The 25,448-nt window shown below is 40.1% G+C and overlaps 1 protein-coding gene across 1 annotated transcript in view; it reads left to right on the top strand.

Annotated features, from left to right (window-relative positions):
- The window catches only part of LOC123775258 (uncharacterized), a 36,860-nt gene extending 13,484 nt beyond the window's left edge, over positions 1-23,376 (top strand). The window contains exons 5-8 of the mRNA XM_045770240.2: positions 3,617-3,668; positions 7,524-7,632; positions 12,092-12,195; positions 15,149-23,376. Coding sequence (XP_045626196.1) covers positions 3,617-3,668; positions 7,524-7,632; positions 12,092-12,195; positions 15,149-17,842 — 2,959 coding nt within the window. The 3' untranslated portion in view covers positions 17,843-23,376. The remainder of the gene's footprint in view (positions 1-3,616; positions 3,669-7,523; positions 7,633-12,091; positions 12,196-15,148) is intronic.
- Positions 23,377-25,448: the final 2,072 nt, after the last annotated feature.

The following is a 25,448-nucleotide window of genomic DNA, read 5'->3' as shown; positions in this document are numbered from 1 at the left end:
ACCCCTTCTTATTCCACAGTGATGGAAATTCACTGTTACTGTAGTTGTATCTCATTTTAGCAGGTGTTTAGTTTTTCTGGGTTCCCAGCCATTTTGGTGTTGCTTTCAGTGCCTTCAGTGTAGCAGATGCTGCTGCTGAAGAAACCATTTGTACCTATTCAATTAACTAGAAACCATTTCCTTAATTTTTTCCTTGTCGTTCACAAAGATGTCTACAACCATTATACAGATATATGCATAGCTACTACAAGTAAATTATATACAGATTTGTTGTCCTGACAACACGATGCAGAGCTCTGTTCCATTAAATGTGAACATTTAATGAAACGTTGACCTGCACCTTGTCAGAACTTCATTGTTCTGCTAAAACAGCCGCTCACCTCGTAGAATGTCCTGATTTTTAGTCTTTTAATAAGTAATACAGTTGCATTTGAGATGGAAAATGTTTTAGCTATACAGTATATATGTGGGTGCTGAAGATGTCAAAAAATTAAAAGTACTATGGAAGAATTTGACAGATGGGAATGGGATAATGATAATGAAAGTATGTATTGGTATTTCATAAATCGTTAGTCAAATCCTAAGAGGAGAAAGTGAATGGGGTTGTATGGGATATCCAGGATAAGGGTATAATGTAAAAAGGTTGCATGAGTTGGCCAAAATACGAGAATAAACAGGTTGTGTGGGATAGCCAGAATGATGGGAGAACAGGTTGCATGGAGTGGCCAGAATGATGGGAGAACAGGTTGCATGGAGTGGCCAGAATGAGGGGAGAACAGGTTGCATGGAGTGGCCAGAATGAGGGGAGAACAGGTTGCATGGAGTGGCCAGAATGATGGGAGAACAGGTTGCATGGAGTGGCCAGAATGATGGGAGAACAGGTTGCATGGAGTGGCCAGAATGATGGGAGAACAGGTTGCATGGAGTGTCCAGAATGATGGGAGAACAGGTTGCATGGAGTGGCCAGAATGATGGGAGAACAGGTTGCATGGAGTGGCCAGAATGATGGGAGAACAGGTTGCATGGAGTGGCCAGAATTGTTGGAAAACAGATTGCATGGAGTGGCTAGAATGAGGGGAGAACAGGTTGCATGGAGTGGCCAGAATGAAGGGAGAACAGGTAGCATGTGGTGGCCAGAATTGTTGGAAAACAGATTGCATGGAGTGGTCAGAATTGGGGGAGAACAGATTGCATGGAGTGGCCAGAATGAGGGGAGAACAGGTTGCATGGGGTGACCTAAATAAGAGGAAAAAGTGAACTTGTTTACAAGATCACTCCTTACATTCTCATATAATACTCATATGTAAGGAGTGATCTTGCAAAATTGCATCACTAGGGGGTCAGACCCAATAAAAAGTTACCATCATCTTTTGTCCAGTCATGATGGTCGAGTGGTTAAGGTGTCCTGTACACCAGTTGCTGAGTGCTCCTGGCAGTATGGGTTTGAGTCACTTCTGGGGTGTGAGTTTTCAGTTGCATATATGCTTGGGGACCATTCAGGCTTGTTTGCATTTGTGTTCCTCACGTGTGTCGACACGTGGCACTCCAGTGACACTCCAACACTATATCTGTGATAACCCTGTTATCAATGATTTCAGACCAAATGGTATGAGGTACTTTGAGCTCTAACAACTTCATACACTCACGAATATTGGAAGATATTCTTGTGCTCTTCCCAGAGTGTGCTACTTGCTGGCTAATAGATCAGACTCATTTCACGCTCTCCTGATTCCATATATTCTGTATTGTATTCCATTGGAATAGAATCGATTCCATTCCATCCGGTGAGATGGGAATGAGGATCTCTTAGCTAGATTCTTATCTACACTATGTAATCCTTCATATAAAATAAGGTAGCAGCACATTGCTGTGTGTACCTAAGTCTGTTAATAAAAAAAAAAGTTTCACGCATATCATGGCCTTGTCTTGAATGTTATCAGCTAGCTGTAACCAGCAATAATAAAACACAATAAAATAAAGTACGTTATATTCTTCAGAGAACTCTCTTGTCTAAATTAAATGTTCAGCTGTATCCTAATCGTATATAAATTAATTTCTGCCATGTTCCTCCCCCCCCTTTTTTTTTTCCTTTTCCTATACAATTCATACCTTAATCTCAACTAGTACTGTATTAAGGACGGTTAGTCTAAGTGGGGGTTTCCCCCAAAACACCTTGCCCGAAACGCTGAGAGTATTAGTGGCTTTAGGTATTACAGTCTTGTAAATTACAGAATTGTATGTACTAGATCTATCTATAAATCCAACATTATGTTTGTAACTCATCTTCTATGTATGTACTTTTACCTGAATAAACATTTTAATTTTGATTTGATTTTGAATAATTCATTGTGTCGGGGGGACAGGAAGCCAGAGTGTATTCAAACACGGTAGACTTCTATCGCGGTATCCCCTCATCCCTCATGGTCGAATTACTGACCCCGGCCAGGATGCAACCCCACAAGAAGCTGACTAACTCCTGAGTATCCTACTTACTGCTAGGTGAACAGAGGCATTAGGTGAAAGGAAATGTGCCCAACCATTTCTGTCCCGCTCAGGATTCGGACCCGTAATTCTCGATTGTGCGACGAGAACGAGCCCGACTGTACTTCATCACATATACGTATAACTCCACACACAGTATACGTTTATACCGCAACTCTCATGCAACTGCAGCAACGTAATTGGGGGGGGGGACATATACGTTTGTGGCATTATATTGGGTTAAAACATTATAAATATTGTGTAAGTCGCAGCATGTTGGACATAGGAGTAACTAATTCAAAGACCGATTTTCGCCACCTTTCTGAAAAAAAATACATATTAAAGGCCAGGATATTTATATCTCAAGCCCCAGACAACACTCGGCCCCTTAAATCTTTGAATATGTTAGATTTATATTGTCAATGCTCATCCTCTAAAGTGTACTCTTATATATATATGAAACAGTGAACTGGAGAGCAAATCCCGACCTACGTACCATTACCAGCGGCACGGGGGAGGCGTACCAGTACCAGCGGCACAGGGGAGGCGTACCATTACCAGGGGCAGGGAGGAGTACCATTACCAGGGACAGGGGGGGGGAGGCATACCGTTACCAGAGACAGGGGGGGGGAGGCATACCGTTACCAGAGACAGGGGGGGAGGCGTACCATTAACCGTGGCAGGGGGGAACTGTACCATTAGCAGAGACAGGGGGGAGGCGTACCATTACTAGGGGCAGAAGGAGGCGTACCATTACCCGTGGCAGGGGGGGGGGGGGGGGAGGGAGCGACACCAACACGACGGGGGAATAGACAGACGGACGGGTTCTGTTCACGACCAGGGTGTGTCTGCTCCCCCAGCGGCCCGTCCCTCACCCACACCAGTCTGCTCCCTTACCTCGTGTGTGCTGGCACGCGCACCCTCCCTCACGTAAATGCTCCCACACACCCCACCAAGCCTTAAGACAAGCCCAGACCTGTGTGTATGGAGGCAATATATCACCAGGAAGACATTGGAGCCATTTCAGACATTTCTGATCCTGGTGTATTGTGGGACATATAGTGTTCGTGAAGGGCGACCAGCAGCCTGAAGACAGTACTACGTCAGACTTAAATATATCCTCATAACTTTGGAGTAGTAAAATCTTGGCAAACTTTCATATATCACAACTACACTACTGTTTAAAGGTAAGTTTTAAGAACTCGACCAGCTTAAGCCAACCTTCATATAGCCTATTATTAATATTATTATTATTATTATTATTATATTTATTTATTTATTTATTTGCAAGGTAAAATGGTTCAGATTACATAAAACTGGTATTTTTACATTCATGCAAAGCCTCTGCTGACACACAGCGTTTAGTGGCTTAAGGCCTAAGCCAACCTTCATATAATCTGTGTAGCCTAACCTGACTTTCGTATAGACTATACAGTATAGCCTTACCTAACAATTCCAAAATAGTAAAGATCCTTAACTGGAAGAGACGATGAAGTCATTACCAGAGAAACTTATCAGCGGAGGACTACATGATGGATACAGATAATGTAATCCATGTACTCAGGTTGAAAACGGTACTAAAACACTTGTACAGCCCCAGCACATAGATTACCAGTCAATGTATGTATGTATGTACCTTTACCTGAATAAAAAATCTAAATATTATTTAGGGTCATTTATGATACTTCAGACCCATCCTGTGGGTAATTGTGGCAAGTTTTGGAGACCAGGAACTAGGCCATAATATTTGTTTTAGTTGAATGTAATTTTACCGAGTTGGTCGTCCCTGGGCTACTGTCCCTTTATCTACAGTTCTTATTTAAATTATTTCATTTTATTTATTTATATACAAGAAGTACATTGGGTTTGTGAGAGTACATAACATTGGTGCTTGTATATTCTTGCAAAGCCCAATGTTATGTATTCTCACAAACCCAATGTACATCTTGTATATAAATAAATACAATTAAATAAAATGAAATTAATAAAAGACCTGTATGATAAAAAAATCTATTTTGTTGGAAATTAAAGTTGCCGTGGCAAGTTGACTGCCAATGCTGTGCTAATATAACCAAAATTTATTCCACTTGGGAAGCTGTAGGATCGTGAAGTTTAGGCTGACAGATGGGTCAATACCTAGGAAAGGTAATACAGTACTAGATGTACAACCAATCTTCATGTTTTGATAGTACTTATAGGAACGATGAATGATGCATGCTAGTGGCTTTACAAGAATATAAAACTTCAAGTCTCTGTACTCGCATAAACCCAATGTTCTGTGTACATAAATTAATAAAAATAAATAAAATATATAAATACTGTACATAACAGTAATAAAATAAAAAATAAATCAATAAAATCTATTCCACTTGGGAAGCTGTAGGATCGTGAAGTTTAGGCTGACAGATAGGTCAATACCTAGGAAGAGTAATACTAGGTGTACAGCCTATCCTCCTGTTTTGTACTGTACTTATAGGAAGGATGAAAGATGCGTGCTAGTGGCTTTACAAGAATATAAAACTTCAAGTCTCTGTACTCTCATAAACCCAATGTACCTTCTTGTATATAAATAAATACAATGAGGACCATAGTACATATACCAATGTACAACACTTACAAAGTAGAAATGGGTACAGTACTATTGAATTTGGATGACCCGGAAAACTATTTTCTACTTATATTGCAAAGACAAACTAAACTAACCTAACCTAACCTTCCTAGGCCTAATATAGTACATGTGTGTGCTATACTTGGCCTAAGAATATTTAAGTTTGTTTTTAGCTTCATTTTTTTTTTACTATAAAGTGAATAGTAAAAATTCTACTTTCTAATTGCTTAGTATGTCAATCTGTACTATGGTGCACATAGCTACAAAAATGACTCATCTAAACAGGAGAATGGGTTGAGGTGTAAGATGATGTGTCAAGCTATCAGTGCAGAATATGACGTACCATCTGTGTCTCTGGAAGGGAAAATTAACTACAGATCACCTGGGAAGGTCACTTATCCAAAAAAGAAATACCATGCTACATTCTATATGTAAATCAGATCTTAAAACTCACTGGTTTCCATGATGTATGGCACAAAACATGGGATGTCAGATGTTAGTATCCAGACATGCCCAGTCTCCGTGTGTCTGGCCTCCTATGGTAATTGGCCATAGGTCTATTAAGCGCTGTATTTTCAGTTCTAACCATGTTATTTCTGATGTATACTATACTTATAATAATCAGGTTACAAGAAGTAATGAACAGTATACTGAAAGCAAAGAAGTATTCAAACCTGATTGACAACTAAATGCTGGTTTTTCGGAATCCAAATATCAGAAGGAAAAAAATTTTAATTCAAGATACTGTACTGTAACTCTAAACTCTCCAATCAATCTTTCAGTTTGTTACACAACCATCAATAGATGGTGCTCAAGAGATCACATGTGAGAAAAATCACTGACAAAAAGAGGCTCTGAACTTAAGACTTCTGAAATAATAATCTAGACCCAACCCGAGACTGCTGATCTTCCTCTAAGATCAGGATGTAAGTACAGTACTGTATGTCCTTTTGAAGGTGGTGTTTCTGTGCTTGGTTATAGTTGATCAGATGGGATGCACCAGCGACTTGTAGAATTGAATAACCACTTTCCAATACAAATCACAGTTATTTTAAATCAAATTTAAGTCCATTTTTCTGTTCTGGTTGTTAAAGCACCTATTTTAACATTAAAGTTGAATGCTTACTTAACTTTCCAACCATATATTTAGCACAGAATGAAGCTAAAATGCTTGGAATGTACATTGATGCATAAATAAGCCAAAAGTTCATAAAGTACAAAAATGTAAACATCCATCCAAAATGGATGGCATATTAACAACTAATGAGGCACCTTGCTCAAAATAATACAATACATTAGTCTGTAATTAAATCCTACTACAAAAGCCTTAGTTCTGCAACATCATTAATTCCAAAGCACTGTTAAGATTAAGGCCTGACTCAAAAAGTGTTGGCTCAGCCTGAAGGATTCTGAGCAGCCTCAAAGGAGATACTGCAACTCTGTTGGATCACAATTAGCACCAGGGAAGAGAACACAGCAACTAAGTTGAAGCAGTTGGCAAAGTTCAGTGGCAGGCAAAATGACAGACACTATACATTCAGTGAACATTTAAAACATGTATCACCCTACATAGAGTCCAAGATTCAAGAATATTGATCTTTCACTTGATCAGTATCTTTAAATTTGTGTAACACAATGGATGCCAGACACAAAGTACAGATAGCCACCTCCCACAGCTCGGTAGTCCTAGCTGCCGCTGTCGTCTGGGGCTGGTCGGTGTAAGTGGTAATTACTTGATGTAAATTCAATAAACATTTTGGCTGTTAAAGATTTCAATGAACACTATTTGAAGAGGTGTTGAGTGCTTTGATATATTTTCTTGTTCATAAATTAAGGTACAGTGCCTTCTTCTATGCAGTATGGGTCAGTGTCATTCAGTGCCTTGCATGGTTCAGGTGGACCCAGTGCTGTGGCTTACTGGAGTTACTGAGGGGGGTCCTTGCTCAGAAAAATAATAACATCATTAGATAGGGTCTGGTTGTGTTCAAGAGGACAAACAAATATGTATAGTATTACTTACATTTGTGTAAATATAGTACAGTACTGTGCTATAATAAGTTAATGAAATATGTTAATTGCATATTTTTATAATAGAACATGGTTTTCCAAAGCATAAAAGAACAGAATTAAATCCCTTAAGTTTTACCCATTGCATTAGTTCTTGACTTAATTTAATTTTCCAGACCTATATTATGCACTGTAACAAAAGGGTAATACTGTATCATGTAGATTAACCTAACCAGTCTGCTGAACTTCACTTAGGCTAAGGTTAAGGCATTGTTATTTCAGCAATTTTGCCATTTTAATTGCATATATTTATCAGTTTTTGTACATTAGTGACTTTAGCTGTAAAATTCAACCAGAGAAACAGGGGTGAATTCTGCTTTTAATCTTTATGAGGCAAGTTAATGTTAATCTTATTATTTTATCACAGATGAGTAGTGAAGCTTTGCAAGAACTGACGGAGAATGAGAGTTCTCAGGAGGTGATCTCAGAGAGCCAGAAAAATTGCATCAAACAGGTTGAAGAAATGGTCGAACAAAGTACGTATTAAGGATAATGCATTTGTGTTTGTTTAATATACTTTTCTGTGGAGAACCCTCCGGCTCTCTGAAGCTATACCGGGACCAATATGTGCATATTAGACCGTGGTGTCAGTCAATTCGATTGGAGTTCTAGCCTACTGGGGACAAATGAGCCAGAACCTGGTCCCCTCAGAGAGGCATGATGAGCAATGGGCTATAGAAACCCCCATGTGGTTCGAAGCATTCTATGTCTGCCATTCTGTGTCTGGGTTAGGCACGCAGAAGGTAGGCATCCCAAAACAGACCCCCAACTGGTGAAACATTGCTACCGAAAACCGAACTACTAAGCAGAACTCCCCAATCTGAAAACAAGAAAACAAGCATGACATCACTCCCACAGCCATGCTGCCTGTCTACGCAACTTCCCCCTTCCCAGGAGAGGGGGAAGGGGGGGCCCCCAGACCACCCCTTGCACCGACCATCCAACCTCAGTTCTGAGGCTGATGTGTTGTGTGGTGGTCATTCAACTCTGGATCCTGATTCTGAGCAGTGCTGTGCCTTGCAGGGTTGTTCTGCTGTGTTGTTGTGTGCGAGCCAGGAGTAATTCAAAAAGTACTGTGGCTGCATGTGCCTAGGGTCATCTTCTCTAGGTGCCCTGTAAGTACTGGCCATGCGGCTTGGGGTTCTTTTCTACAAGTCGTTCAGGAACTACCTCCGTACGGGTCTTTTGTTGTTCAGTGATTGCCCGCCCTTGGGGTCAGCTAGGGTTTTCTTGGCTGCTGTTTGACCTTGGGTAGGAGGTAGTATTGTTGCTGATAGGGGTGCAAGGTACTGTGCAGCTTGTCTAATAATATCATAGCGGCTGGTTCTGTTCCCCCTGGAGACGTACTTTTGCAGGGGTTTTCTTTTATTTTTGTTTTTTGCCTGGTGGGGGTCTGCCCCTTAGTCATAGTTCACCCTCTGCTATTCTGGTGGTTCCCCGCTAGGCCCCTGTGATTGTACACATCGCAGGAGTTCAGCTTTACAGTAATTGTTCTCTTGGTTGTTTGGGTCACCGGTTAGCAGTTCCTTGCCTGGGTTTCCCTTAGCAGTCAGCCTAAGAGCTCTATAAAAACCCATTGGGGCTCATTGGTCCAATGAATGCGTCCTCTGGGTCCCATCTCGCTCTGTGGGAGTTCAAAGGTTGCTCTGTCCCCTTGTCTTAGGGTGACACTCACTGTTTTTGCCTCCCGTCATGCTGCCTGTTGGGTTGATGACACCTTTGATTCAGAGTTCTGCGAGTGGTGTTCCTTGCTGGTTCTCCAATTCACCCAGTCTGATAATACTGTTGATCGGGTGCAGGCAGCATCGGTGTTGCATGCAAGGTTTAGGTTGCTGCAGCGCACTAGGTTGGTTGCCTTTCCGGATGCTCCACAGCTGCCCCGTTTTGGTTATGGGGATCCAGACTTGGGGGCGTTAGTTACTTTGACTTTGGTTTCGTCTGTGTTCCCTGGTCCTTTCCCTGTTGTTGTCCTGCTTGCGAGAGACTGGGGGTTTTGGGGGCTGCCCCATCCGGTTCGGCGACGGAGGCATTTGAGCCGGCTCCTCCTGCCGGGGCTTCTGGGTCTGACCAGCGGGCCCCCTTTCTTTGCAGCCATTCTGGTGGACTCTGCTTTTTCTTCAGGGGCAGAGGGTTTGGAGGTCGGCTCTGCTCCGGATCCTGACATAGAAGATCCCAGGGCGAGAAAGGAGTTGTCTTGGGGGACTTGGGCCTCGCTTGACTCCGCTTGGGTGTTGGTACCCATGGCACGGGGTTTGTTGTTACAGGGGGAGGTGCTTTCTTATCCTCCCCTCCTTGTACGAGATTGATGTGGATACAGCTCCTCCCCGAGTTCGGTTCCCAGTTCCCTCGTGTACTTTGGTCCCTTCTGGAGGTTTTCTGCTTCCCACATCCCGCTTAAGGATGTTCGGGAGGCCATTGCGGCTTCCCTCCTACGTGACCCAGATTTTGCCTCGATAATGGACGCTGTCTCATTTGAGTTCAGTGCAACTTTTATTATTGAGTGCGTTACGAGGTGTTGGAGTCATCCTGGTGAGCAGACTGTCCCTTCTTTTCGTTGGGTGCATGGCATACATTCTGCCACATATGACTACTGTATATCAAAGAATATATAATTGTTCACACATTAGTGACATGGATATACTGTATGTTTTGCTCATTTTATTATATGAATTTCTTAAATGACACATAATTGAATAATATTACTGCAAAAAAACAGTGAAAAATAAATAAGTGACATTGAAATAAATATGTAAAAATATCTGAAATATGTAAAAATTTCTTTGCTCTAACACCTGCCCCATGCCAAGCTCAGGGCAATTGTTCCATGAACACTTGTGAGTTGCAACTTTATTGCTAGGTTTCCTCATTCCACCATGACCAAAATAATATCATTTGTTTTTCCTGTGATCAGGGAATGCATTTTAACAATATTAACCCTTAAACTGCGCATGGAGTATATATATACGCCAAGGGCTAATGGTACCATAAGTTAAATTTTTCAAACTTGTTCTAACGCTTTCAATTTTTTTTGTGCATAATCTACTAGGCAAACACTCCAGCTTTGTTTAAATGATCGTCAACATAACTTGAAAAACAAGAAAATTAAAAATATTTATAAAATTTAATATTGAAAATTTCAGATTTTCAGATCAGCTGCAAAAATATTTAACGTCGCCAATTGTTCATTAGGTGTTATTATGCTTTCAGAATGATATATGATCTTCATTTTAATAGATTTAGAATATAGATTGTCAGTTTAGTTTACTGCAAAAAAAAATCATCAAGATGTCATTTGAAATATGAACCAAAATAGCACTCAAAAGGTTTAGTGTTTATGAAAAATCCATCCTAATGTGATTGTAGAACAGACAGCGGTGCACACTCTATGTAAAAATAGTGAGAATTGGTCAGAAACTGAATTTTTGGAAGCTGACTCAATATTGAAACTCTAGTTTTAGAGATAATTGAAGTTGAAGTTATCGACAATGTATAAGGTAGTTCTAATTCATTAATTTACTTGTATGTTTTAATATAATAAACATTGTTTGGCATTCGTACTCGAATATGTGAAAGTTATAGGTCAATATGTGTTGAAATGAAGTCAAGAAAAAGTAACCCCCCCAAAAACACAAAATATAGGGATAATTATAATGATTTAGGGGATATATTTAGGGTATACTTTATGTAAGTCAAAAAGCCCTAATCTGGTCCCTAATCATCAAAACAATCTACAGAAACAAGAAAAATAGAGTTTGAAATCTGTGAAAAAAATCAGCCAAAAAAAATTCAAAGTCCCAAGTTCTGCTAGTTATGACTGATTTATTTGTTGACCAATTTAATTCATTCTGAACATAGTTATGGAAAAGTATACATTCTCCCAGTTGTAGAGGTTACAACAAAATCACATAATAAACAAAGAAGAAAAAAAACACAAAAAACAGAAATTTCCCCTAAAAAAAAAAATATTGTGAACTTTGGTGAAAGTAATAGGTATTGAACATTGTATTTGTATGATACTGTATAAAACAAAATAGAGCATAATAACATACTTACTCACTATTATTTGTGTTATTATGTATTACTCAGCAATTCTATAAAAGCACCAGCTGCATATCCACTTTGTGGGAACTTTTAACTACTACTATTCTTCTTTGTGCATTGGACAGGTGCTTGCATCTCCTTATTACTGCATTATTCCTCAATTCCAATTAATAGGAGCTGTTCTCCTTATCAACAAAACATTCTTAAAAAAAAAATTCTAAAATCCATTTCTGAAAATATTGGGATGAAACTTTCATGACGCTGAAGCCAATAAGTTGGAGATTTGTTTAATATTTAATATTAATTTTCACAAAATTCAAATATATTTTCACCCAGCCCAAGCTAATAACCACATTTACATCCCAGGCTGTAGCAGTGTAAGGGTTAAGAGTAAAATAATTTTAATGGAATTCTCCCCCCCTTCCCTGCCACACCTCTTGTGCACCAGGACATCATCTGGTATAAATGGGTGCAACCCAAGGGGTTAATAATGCACTAATTTCCTTTGAAAAAGATTCACAACATTTAACAAAACCCTGCTGATTATACATGCTCATTACTCTCCGGACTCATTCTCTATGAACTTTGTTATTTAAATAATAATATTCCATAAGTTCTGTATATTTGAATTAGCACTGTCAGTCTGATTTGGCAGGAATTTCTGGATTGTCCAGATACCTAAAAATTCCATCTGGCTCTAACTGAATTGAAATCCTTCAGTTGGACTGGGGTTTGTTTAAAGTAGGAATTCAGTGAATGGTATACAATATACAAATCTTGTATCATTCTTTACTGCATCCTAGATTTAAATTTTCTTATTGTAATATAATTTCTCATATATTTCCAATGCCTCACGAAGCTTATAATACATACAGTACTGTATTACATTTTCAGTGAGGAGTGTTCCGAGTTTTGACTGGGAAGACGATGTTAATGATCCATTTGAGAAGGCTATAGCAAAAAGTGGAGCATCCCATGAAAGACCAAGGAGTGCCGAGGTAACCTAACTATGTAGTACAGTATTTTATTTGTTGTGAAAATTCATTAGCAAAGTTGAAGTTGCTAAAGTAGCAAAGCTGGAATTGTGGCTAAAGATATAATCATCACTATTCTATGTACACCAGTTGCCAGTAAGTAGTTTGAACTAAAATTATGCGTAGATTTGTATTGTAGTTCAGGATACAAAGTTTTTGTCTTTAGGAGTCATTCCTCTAATAGCCAGTGAGTTAGTGGTTAACAATAGTTTGTAAAGCTTCAGGAGTGTGAGGTAAGTACTGTACAAGAAATACGAGTATAGTGATACAGTACATATATTCTATTTAACAGGACATTGTTATTTAGTTTTTGTCACTCATCTTTAACTTTCTTCTGCTTATGTTCTGGCCATTAATATGCAGACTAGCCAACACTTGACACCTGTGAGACTTCCCGCTAGGGATAAGGGTCTTTGAAAATCCCCCCTTGCCCACTCTGGGGTATACATGGAGGCCAGAAATAAATCCAGTACTGAGACAAACTGCCCAAAAGTGCATTGAAAAGAGTAACCCCCCTAAGAAAAAAACACTCAAACTCCACGTTTGATTTTTTGTAGAGTAGAAATGTGAACCCCTCAGAGTGAGTATTTCTGGCGAGGCCAGTCGTAATGGCTTGGCACTTTCTCCTGATAGCTCCTCCCTCATCAGTAATGTCTTGGAAAGTGCCAAACTACAAAAAAAAAAAAATTAACTACCACATTAGGCCCTGGTGAGGAGGCCACCTCACTTGCTAGCGTGGTGTTCAGACTGTCATGCCTCACATGATGTTCTGTGGAAACAAATCATTCTCAAAGATGATCATTTAGCATTCATTCGGGCTAGTTGGCCCATGTATAGGAGTAAATTTTTAAAGGATTTCCAAAGTGTGCAAGTTATTCAATTTGTGTCGTGTTACCAGCCATCACCATAGTGGTAGTTTAAGGGTTTCCTTCCTTGATATTGTTTGCAAAGAATTCTCACCACTAGTCTCATCTTCCGTAATGGGTTCAAGTCTCATCAGAACTCCATCACCGAGCGAGACCTGTTGACTGGGAGGATAGTAGTTAGTAATTTGTTTGAACTGTTTCAGCTCAGGATGATTTGGAATTTTACTCCATTTTCAGGATTGCACTGAGAGTTGTGTCAAGTCACTGTCCTGTCTGTGGCTCCTTGTAAACTTTATCAGTTATTGGTGATTAGGTTCAGTGTTCATTCACTAGTTTTATCTTCTCTTGTGCTTGATCTTTTAACTGAAAGACTTGTTCAGAGTGATATCCCAGTTCCTGTATCCTTTGCTAGTTGTATCACATTGAATTTCATACTCAAATCGTTGAAAATCACCACTGGCTAACCCTGGTTGTAAATAGGTACCCATGAGTTGGTTAACTGTTGTGGGTTGCATTTTGGGAAATGGCAGATAGTTGACATAGGGAGATCTCAATATGCCTAACAGGCTTTTTGTCCCAACTATGGAAAACATAAAGTATGCTCACACACCTCCCCTACCCAACCAATCTTCCAGCCAACAACCCCTACCCCACCATCCCTTCCTCCAAAATCCTGTTGGACCACTTCCAGCAGAGCAGTAAAGCCTGGCATATGATCCTGTAGAACACCTTACAGTACTTCAAAGGCAAGGAGATAAGCCAGAACCACTGCTTTGTACTCTAAAGACCAACCATCCTCAAAGGTGCAAACCCAGAACTGAAGAAGAGAAAATGATTCCCCAGAAAGAGCAGAGGCCTACAGCCACCCCATCATGGGAGCAAACCCACAATATCTACCACAAATGCAGTCCCACTGCAGCCTACAGGGGCACAAAGTGAGGGGTCTGCTACACTAAGCAGAATGCTGGCAGCACAGTCAAATATGGAATCAGACAAGGTAGCCATAACTGCCCGACTTACAACACAGATGAGGTAAAGAAACATAATCACCAACATACGTACTTTCACAGCCCATTGTACCTTCTTGCACAGTTTATGTATAAATAGATAATAAATAGGAATTAAGGAAATAGCTACCCAAAATGTCATGTAGGCATGCCAGGTGCAAGAGAAACATCTTGGTGGGTCAGACACTAAATCTCAACTGTAAACACCTGGCAAGGGAAAACATGAAGCTTTGAAAAACAACAGTCTTGTACATGACCCAAGTACAGTACACCCATGGTAAGTGTGCAAGGCCCCCAACATACACAATGAGAAGTGCTAGTCACAGTTAAGTACAAGCACACAGATGACTACTAAATTCTCCATCAACAGGCCTCTCAGTTGAAAGTAGGTGCCACACTCTACACAGAACCGAGGTAACTCGAGGAGTCACCTTGTAGAGTAGGAACCTGAAACCCTCGGAGTGAGTATTTCTGGCGAGGCCAGGGCAAGCCAACGACCAGGAAGGGAAATCATTGCTCACCATCAGTGTGTCCAGAATAGTGACCAAACAAATATGTGAGGTGGCAGGCTGCTAGAATCCTTGTGATTTGAACTACCGTTTAGTGGCAATCAGGCGCATCATGGTTAGAATATTTATGCCAGGCAACAATCATTTGCCATGTGTATCTCTCAGTTCCTAATTTTTTCAAGCAGTCATTTGTTTTGCTGTCCCTATAATTTCTGGAGGTTTTTCTTCCATTTTGGGTTGAGCATTGATCCTCACGCTCCCCTTGCCTCATAGAGAGAGAGTCAGATTTTGATCCTGGCTCCTGGTATATCAGGGTGGGTTATGGGTCTGGTGGGATTTCCTAAGGTTTGACAGTACCAGCGCTTAAGTTTGGGAAGCAGCTGAGGCAGCCCTCGCAGATATAAACAATCTTAATATTGTTTATTGAAATGACTTTAGTAAAAAAAAAATAATACTGTACCTATCTAGTTTTAGCAGTTTTCTTTAAAGGAAATTTACAGAAGTGTCTTTATTGATGAGAATTCTTTTTCTCCAGGAAACTGACAGAAATAATAGAGGATACAACCGTGGTAGGGGCAGATTTCAAAGGTCTCGAGGGAATTTCAATCGACGAGGATCTCTCCAGAATCACAGATCACAACTGGAGAGTGATAGCAGTAGTGAAATTGATTTCAGAGAATTCCCAAAACAACAGTCTTTGAGAAACCAAGGTAGAAATTTCAGAAAGAATACAGGTAGACATCTGAACAGAAGAGCCAACCAAAGGAACCATGGATATAATAGTTATGATAGTGACAACTATTCTACAAGTGGGGCCTTTAGTGATCAGAATGAGGAGAGCTATTCACCAAGAGGGTCGCATATGGCTAAAAGCGAGAGGATCAGCCCCTGGAGTCTGGTAGACTGTTTAGCAGAGTGTCCTGATTTTCGTGCCAGTCTTCTTCAGCTTTTAGAATGGAAAAACATGAGTCCATCAGCTGTACGTGAAGTTGTGGTGGCAAATGGACAGATCTTCTCTTTAAATGGGGAGACTGTAGAGCTTTGTCCAAAAGTAAGCATTTGTTCTGCTCATTCTGGACCCCACGGGTGCTTAAATCGTTCCTTATGCAGTGACTTACACATGTGTCCCACTTATGTTACAAGCTGGTGTTCAGACAAAAACTGTGCATTAGGCCACAAATGGTTCACAGAGCACAATAAAGCCATTTTCCGGAAATTCTACCTTGAACGTTTGCGATATCAATCCATTGGGAGTCTTATGAAGAGCCTGGTGAAGCCTGATAAACCCATTGGTCAGTTAGATATATGCCAGTACTATAATGGGAATGGCTGCAATAATATGAATTGTAATGCTCTTCATGTTTGCCACAGCTTCTTGAGTGGACTAACAAAGTGCACTCTCCCTGGATGTAAACTTAATCATGACTTATTAAATCCTGAGTGTAGTAAATTGCTGAGAGTTTATGGTTTCTCAACTAATGAAGCTCCGCGAGATGTGGCTGTGGCTCTGCTTGCTGCCTATCCTTCCCTAGCAAATGCAAACCCAACAAAACGATCATCAACAATTTCTACACCACCCAAAGTTCCACCCATACAGGCTAATACATCTGCTATCACTACAAAACAACAGCAGGATGTAAGAGCCATAGGAAATAGCAAGTCTAATGATACAGGTATATTTTCTCTGCTTAAGCAAAAAATTACTGGTAGTTCATCAGACAAACAAGATTCTGCAGAGTCAGTAACAAACATTAACATGAATGATTCCAAAAACCACAAGAAGAGAGAGATTTCAGATGGTGATCAAAAGAGTCCAGTGAAAAGAAAAGATAAGGCAGACAGGCCTGTAAGAAATAGCAAAGGGGATAATACAGATACTGCTCAAGATAAGCATTCAGCAGTGAAGAAGCCTGAGAAATACCAGACAGTCTGGTCTCATTATCTCTATGGTGATACTGAAATAAATGAAATTTGCTATTATTCTGTTGAGAATTCGTGCAAGTATGAGCGTGCTGGTTGCAAGAGACTCCATGCTGCTCGTCATTTCCACTGGCAGATAAGTGAACAAGGAAGCAAGTGGCTGAATCTACGATCATTCCAGGTAGATTGTCTGGAGCACGCATTCTGCAACCCAGCTAATGATGGAGTAACCATTCCACGTCTGGACCCAGCAAAACTTAATCCATCAGTTAATCAATTACTTATTGTATTGGGTCGTGACACTTGGCAAGCAAACTTTCAGTCTTTGATAATAGCTAATTCTGACCAGTCAAGAATACTATACTTGCGGAGACTGTGTACAGAGTTTATCGCAGGACAGCAAGTTAAACCAAGCATATATTGCTGGTATTTTATAGACATTAAAAAAAATTGGGTTAAATATGGAAAAGTTGATACAGCAAATGAAACTAATTTAGTAAGCAGTGTTACATCTGCTGATATTGAAAAGTCCTTCCTAAAGAGCCAACATGTTCCTTTAACATTCAAAAATGCAAAGTACACTTATGTTTTGGATTATATTACTATGACCCAAACCAACCAAAATACAAAAGTAAGGAGAGATGTGCGCCGCCGCCCTGAACCTCACCTCAAAGATGAAAACCAAGTGAATAGCAAAACCACATCTGACAACAAAACATCTGAGCATTTACCATCTACCTGGGACCCAATGCAGCCAGAAGAACGTGTTCGTCTTGTGGCATTATCACCAACTTCCCCTGAATATCAAACAGTTGTGGGCCTTTTAAAGGGAGGTATTGCTAACACAAACATTACAAAGATAGAAAGAGTACAGAATCCCTTCTTATGGAAAGCATTACAGAATAAGATTAAAGAGATGACAACTGTGTATGGTGACATAAAGAAGGTGGATGTGAGACAGCTGTTTCACGGCACCCGACCTGACGTGATAGCTAGCATATGTGCAGAGAACTTTGACTGGAGACTTCATGGCTCCAGTTCTGGTCAAGCTCATGGCCGTGGCACTTATTTCTCTCCAAATGCTGGGACATCATATGGTTATTGTAGAGCAGACAGTGCTGGCTTAAAGTATATGTTTATAGCTCGTGTTGCAGTTGGATCCATTACACCAGGAAATTCCTCAATGGCCAGGCCACCTATCAACCCAGCTACAGGTGCACCATTTGACTCTACTGGGGATGGGGTTTCTGTAGTTGTTAAATATGATAAACAGGAGTATTATCCTGAGTTTGTTCTTACAATGAGGTGAATATCATACATTTTGAGAGTAGTAAAATTTGGGTATCTTGACAAATCCATAAATTTGATATATAGTATTTGGATACTATTTAGAGTGCTCCCATGATGACACTTTTCAAAACGCTTGTGCTCTCTTAAGAGTGGAGTACTGCTGCACAATGACAACCCCTTTCAAAGCTGGAGAAATTGCTGACCTGGAGAGCGTGCAGAGATCCTTTACTGCTAGAATCCACTCAGTAAAACACCTAAACTATTGGGACCGACTAAAGAGCCTAAATCTGTACTCCCTTGAGCGCAGGCGGAAGAGATACATAATAATTTACACGTGGAAAATATTAGAGGGGCTGGTCCCAAACCTGCACACAGAAATAACATCACATGAGACCAGAAGACATGGCAGGATGTGCAGAATACCCCCGTTGAAAAGCGGAGGTGCAACAGGTACTCTGAGAGAGAACTCTTATCAACATCAGAGACCCGAGACTGTTCAACACGCTTCCGCTACACATAAGGGGCATAACTGGCAATCCTCTCACAGTGTTCAAGAGAGAACTGAATAAGCACCTCCAAAGGATACCTGATCAACCAGGCTGTGACTCATACGTCAGGCTGCGAGCAGCCGCGTCCAACAGCCTGGTTGATCAGTCCAGCAACCAGGAGGCCTGGTCAACGACCGGGCTGCGGGGACGCTAAGCCCCGGAAGCACCTCAAGGTAACCTCCCTCAAAATTTAAAACTAGAGAATTCTATAACTCAATCTGGATTGACTAAAAATTTGTTCTTTTCTAAGGTGAGCTCCTTGGTCACTCCTTGAAGAGATCACTTCCCACTGCTGGGTCTCATTGGTCACTGGGGTCCCGTTTGTCCTACCAGGGACCAGTGCCAAAACCTGGCCCCCACATAGCGGTGCAGAGAGCTGGGATTGTTATGATCACTGAAAACATTCAGAAAGTCAGGGAAACCATACAGACATCTGCAAGATTTGTAGAAAATAAAGCACCCACAAAAAAAAAGCCAAGTGACTACAAATGATAACTACATTCATACATGAGTACATTCAATCTAACTCATTCACTCAAAACTAGTTTGAACTCCAATGACAGATGTGACCCAGTGCTGTAGTGGGAAGCCATCTCTGCAAGATAGCTTCTAGTAACCATCAGGACTCTTATCAGAAAGATGCATTTCATTACATTCAGAGCTGGTGTTTGGGCTGTTTATCACCAATTGTTTGGGATTTTTCTTGTAGAAATTATATAATACATGTTTGAGTATATTCAGAATCAGAGTGTATATATCCAATTATTTTGTGTATACAATATATAAATAATAATTCTACAAAAAATACAAAACATTAGTTTAATTACTTAACTTTTTGTAGTGCAGGCTGGTTATGATTATGCAGAGAGAAATGTCATTATGTATAGTACTAAGTCATGCCATGTGTTAAACTTATACAGTTACCCAAAACTGGTTTTGACACACTCAAATCTCAGATGTTCATATCATTCATATAGCTACAGATTATGATAACCACCAACAGCCAGCTGCAGACTATAATGCTGCATATATCATTGGCAATAAGCATAATTCAAATACCTGTACTGTACTCAAGCTTTGGAGATTTCAGTGCTGTTATGTCATTTTTCTGTTCTCCATTTTATTAACAAACTATATGGTCTACTTTCTTTACTTACTCCTCTACCTCCCAAGCCACAAGTGCATTTCTCAAATACTTATTCCTTTTTATCCATAGTAGAAAAGTGTGGTTTGGTCATCATATCTTTAGCCACAGTATTTTGACTCATCGTCTGCACATGATAGGGAAGTTTCCCTTACCTTTGCCTTATGTACCCACAATACTCATGCTGGATTATATACTTCTGTTCTCAAATAATATTAAAACAGAAGAAATGCCAGTGAAAATGGTTGAGTAACAAGAGGTCAGACCACACACACACAAGGAAAACATGGTTGTTATATGTGCCCTCACGGTGGGGTTGGATTCTTCAGAAAAAATGTCACAAACTCATTTGTACAATTTATAGTACATACACTAAAAACTTAGTAGAACATTCCTTAAATATTACTGTAATGCATTATTTTTCTGTGGGGAGCCCCTATGGCTCCCCGGAGCTTACTGGGCTGATATGTATGTATTACAGTGGCATCAGTCGATTGGAGTTCTTGCCTACCGAGAACCATGAGCCAGAACCTGGCCCCCACAGAGAGGCACGGGAAACAAAACCCACATGTTAAAAATTGCTACCAAAACCCTAACAGATAGGCAAAACTTCCAAACTAAAACAAGCAAGCATCACTAACACCGTCGTGCCGATTGTCCGCATAGCAGATGATGCGACCCGGATTACACCTCAGTGATGGATCTGTCTTCTTTTGAGTTTGGTTTAACTTTCCCCATTTGGGTACGTTACGAGGTAGTCTTCCTGGTTAGCAGACTGGCCTTTCTTGTCATTGGGAGCGTGGCATGGGTTTTGTCTTACCCCGCACACTTGATTAGCGGGAGACTTCCACTGTGGTATAGGTTTACCTGGGGGGCGAGTTTGAGCGCCTTAACATGTGCTTGTTCGCCCCTATGCTTCCTCGTGATATTGGCGTTGTGCAGGTTCCCTCCCTTTCGGCTGCTTTGGTAGCTGAGGATTTGTGTACCCTTGGGCATTTGGCCCCGATCTTGCATTTCTTCTCGAGCTGTCCTCAGACTGGCTTCAGGAGGATGTGAAGGCACTGGGTGCTGGGTCTTCGTCCAGTATGCTTGCCTCGGTGGCTAAGGTGTCGGCTGCCTTGTTAAAGTTGTTTGCGCCAAGTTTCAAGGAGGGAAGGTGTGTGTTTTTTTTTTTTTTTTGCTTCTCAAGTCCCATCTGGTTCCATCCTGGGTTACGTCTTGGCTGAGTATTGTGTGGGACTCTCGGACCACTTCCTTGTCTCTCACTCCGGAGTCGTTGCTGCAGCTGCAGTCCTGCCTTCGCCTGTTTTTGGAGGACTCTCAGGTCACTCGGCAGTTGCTCAAGCAGCTGTGTGGGAGTCTGAACTTCGTCGTGCTAGTTTAGCCGCTGGGTCAGGTGTGGCTTCGGCGGCTGTTATGATTCCTTCGGGGATCTCCCATTTGCTGCTCTCGCGATTGTTGGGTTCAGCCCCCTGGGGCTTTGCGTCGGTTGCTGCATCACCGGTTACCTCCTGGGTTTTTTTGGGGTTCAATGCCTTGGCATCTACCCAGACCCTTGCTCAATGTGTTCACGGATGTCTCATCTCTCGGCTGGGGCTTTGTAACCAGGCCGGCCAGGGGCTCTGTCCTTCCATTGGACTCACAGCACGGTGTGGGAGTTCCGGCGGTTTGGTTGGCACTTCAGAGGGTTTGGGTAACTCCTCCATCGGGGTTCGACGATGAGGCTCAATTTGGACTGTTCTTCGGTGGTTCATTGCCTGAACCGTAGGGGTTCTTTTCAGTCCTTGGCTCTTTGGGGCTGGTCTCTTCGAGTGACTCGCTTGCCTACCGGGGTTCTCGGGGTTTGGCTGTCCATAAGATTCATGTCTGGGGAGTGTTCCTATGGCAGAAATGAAGGACGGGCCGTCCTGGCGGACGAACTGTCTCAGTTCATTTCCCTGTCCATGGGATGGACGGTTGACACCGACTCCTGCAGTTGGCTCTGCCGGATGTACAGACTCTTAGACAGGGCCCTCTTCACATCTATATCCCTTCTCCATAACCTCTTGTCTCTGATATCCCCAGAGTAAAACTTAATCTGTGTAAACCCTATGCAAAGAAAGGGACCTAGTCTATGGTACTCACTCCTTAACAAATTGAAAAGCTGTCCAACTTTTATCTTATTCAGAAATATAACCAAAAAGTACCTACAGTAATTTCATCTTCATAGTTTCCTACCTAGTGGTTTAAACTCAGATTGTATCTAGTGCTACCCAATCCCCCAATTTATGCACCAAAGCCATACAACTTTACCATTGTAATCATTGCTATCACCTTATATCATGGTTGTTAAATTGAATGCATATTTTACTGTATTATACCTTGAAATAATCCTTAAATTACCCTACAATATACCTGTTGATAACCCTCAAATTTTTCTTAAATGTATCTACTATTCTGTCAAATTTTCTTACAATGCACCTGTAATCTTTTTTTTCAATGTTGCTAGAATTTACCTACTTAAAATTATCTGTTATATTACGGACCTGCCCGAATGCTATGCGTGATAGTTGGTTTACAAGGATGTAAAAACATCAATGCTCATCATCATCATCATCAAACATCAATGTACTCTCATAAACCTAATGTACCTTCTTGTATATAAATAAATAAATAACTAGATTATTTTTTAAATTTGAATTTTGGAGGAATAGAAAATCCAGTGCATGGATTTGATATTTTTTCCCCAAGGGATCCATTACATGTTGGTCCAGATTTTCTGGAGAGCACTGTATATTAAAACATTAACAAACTAAATTGTGCCTAATGTAACTTAATAGTTGTGTGTGTTTTAAGACCTTGACTCTACACACCTTGGGAGTTACTGCACTCGCAAATTATTATGCATCTCAGGTACCTTATGGATGTCATGTTTATCTTTCTCAATATTTCTGTTCAACATTTTTAGAACTCCTCATATTGATAGTGTATGATTTAGCTAAAAAATAGTTCTTGTTTCCTCATTGTTTAGTTATTTTTAACAGTACATTACCTCATCCTACATGGTGACTTGTATCAAACAACATTAGGTGATAAAATTGAACTTCCTTTTGTAATTGGCTAGTGTAGTACAATAATAGTTTTTTTTTTAATCAGAACAATAGAATCCAGAGAGTTTTATTCCCAAGTGTGAAGTTGTCAATCCATGTAAATTACAGTATACTCTCTTCCTGTCTTCCCATCGTGCTATCCTTTAAGGCGCATCCAATCACTCGATTCTCATTGCCTCTCAATCAACAACAGCAACATTACACATTTACCTGACACCCTATACCAGGCAACGCTATGTGCATCCCCATCCACACTTAAACCCCTAGTTAATTGTATTAAGATTTTTAAGAATACAGTAATACAGTCTGGTTTGTTCTCGACCCACAATCTAAAATTCTAGGTTCAAATCCTGGGCTGGACAGAAATGGTTAAGTGAATTTCCTATCACCTAATGCACCTGTTCACCTAGCAGTAAATAGGTATCCAAAAGTTAGGCAGAATTGCATCCTGGGAAGGGTCAGTAATTCGACCCTGAAAGGCCCTCAAAATAAGCCTAACATGTATATATATACTAAATTCTGTCTGTCCCCTGACAATAACTTATTACTGTATTATTAATTATTCTAAATGATATTGTGATATGTACATGATTTATATTTCTAATATATATATATATACACTGTATGCAATAACGATCACAAAATACCAGTACTGTATATACTGTGTATATTTTTTTTTATTATAAATTGGTTGTATGCAAGCTGTATAATGAATAATAAGTACTGTATTCATGTGTGTTAACCACATACTGTAAATGCATGTTTTATGACACGTAATATTTTAATATCCTCTTATATTTAATACAAGATCATCAGATGTTCCTGTCTTCAAAGCACCTAGATTTGAATACCTCATATAGTAAAACACTGCAGTCTTTGGAATGGTCTAGTTCTTGTTGAGTATATTCTAGAAAAAAAATTGATCATAAAATTCAGTGCTTATATTATTCATTAATGTATAGTACATAAATTTATTTAAATTTCTTACTTTTGTTAGTTAATGTTGATCCAGCTAGAATTTTACAGTTTTATATCTTGCATAATAATTGTTCACATCTGTATTCCTTAATTCTGGGATATAAATCTTGCATAATAATTGTTCACATCTGTATTCCTTAATTCTGGGATATAAATGTGAATTGCTGTGACCTCAGGAACCCACAAGGATTTCCTGAGGTTTCTACAGTAGAAACCTCAGGAAATCCTTGTGAGTTCAGTAGAACTCCAGGTTGCAATCCTTATACCATATCATGGTCTAGTCGCTAAGCATGTGCATGGGAACATCCACTGCATAGGTTCAAACCCACATCACTGGTCTTACGGATTTCCTCAATAAATGTAATAGTAGATACATTTAAACAGAATTTGAATTCAAAAGAATAACTACATTTTAAATTGATAGAATACTGATAAAACTTCTTGTCTCAAGTACTAAATTGTGAAGCACAAGATACAGTATTAGTTAGTAGCACAGGTAGGAAACTAATATTGACTCTTGGCTTCAGGCTCAGGCTTGCTGCCCATGACATTTGATTACCCTTGCTGGTAGAGTCCTTCATACTCATTAATATTTAGGGACTCAAAATCTTTTAGAAAGTAATACATGCCAACATCTCATCAGAGCATTGCTTATTGGAAGTTGGGCCATGGTTTTTCAGTGTCAGTAGGATTGTTCATTGGAGCTTGCTTGAGTAAAGTAGAGTAGGATGTGTGTGAGATTGGCTGAGTGGAGTGGAATAAGATGATAAATGGGTGATTGGTTGAATGAGGTGTAGTAATATATTGCATAAGAGAATGGCTGGTAATTGAAGTAAAATGATGCATGATAAATCAGTTGTGTTTAGTTGAGTATGATGATATATTGGAAGATTGGCCAAGTGAAGTTGAATAGGGGAATCAAATGCAATACCTGGGAATTTATCTATTCCTCTTCATCAGTGTAAAATGCATTGGAAATTTGGACATGGTGCTTTAGCTTGTAGGAGTGCAGTGATTTTTTGTCTTATTTGTGGAAAGTCCAGCAATTATTAAGTGCACTGGCACAAGCCTTTCAGCTCACTGCATTAACTGTGGAGATGGCCACAGTTAATTGTCACACTGTCCAGTGGGTGTTTTGTGCTGTCTGTACATATAATTCTCGGTTCTAAACATACACTTGTTGATACCCTCTCATGTTGGAATCTCTGAAACTGAATGAGCAGATGTGTCATGTGTATCAGTTAAATAATTTCATCAAATAGTTCCATCAGAGTTTTATATAATACAAGTTGTGTTGGTTACTCAAATCATTTCTTTGATAGTGGCTTGTCGTTTAATAGACTTGTTACTTCGATGGTAGTTTGTAGGTTTATTCCACAGTTCTTTTTAACAACATTTTTCATTTCACAAGTCTTTCCATTGTAAATTTTGAATACAAGTAAATGTTTGAGTAGATAGGGTATGACAGAATTATTCCCGAAAGGAGAAGGTCAATACTTCCTTTTCAGGATCGGTCACAGCTTCATCTTTCAAAAGAAATTTTCTGCCATATTCGTTGTACTCACATGTGTACATGTTTCCAAAATATACACATTAATTGTAGTGGCCATATCATCCCTGATTGTGCTCAACTCCTTAAGCATAGTTGTAAAATGCTTGTTGTCTGAAGCCAAGCAAAGATATAAAATTAATGATGGAGTCAGAGTCATTTGGATTCTATCCCATATGCCTATCTCATGCTCTTGAAGTTAGATATCATTATAACTTGGAAGTGCCATCTATGAGCAGCCTCCCATCGAGTGCAATACGCCGAGTGCAGTTCTCGAGTGCCGAGAACTGCAACAAAATTGAATAGGCCTGAGACAA

This window comes from Procambarus clarkii, chromosome 70 (assembly GCF_040958095.1).
Source record: "Procambarus clarkii isolate CNS0578487 chromosome 70, FALCON_Pclarkii_2.0, whole genome shotgun sequence".
Taxonomy (NCBI): domain Eukaryota; kingdom Metazoa; phylum Arthropoda; class Malacostraca; order Decapoda; family Cambaridae; genus Procambarus; species Procambarus clarkii.
This window is presented reverse-complemented; position numbering and strand designations above follow the sequence as displayed.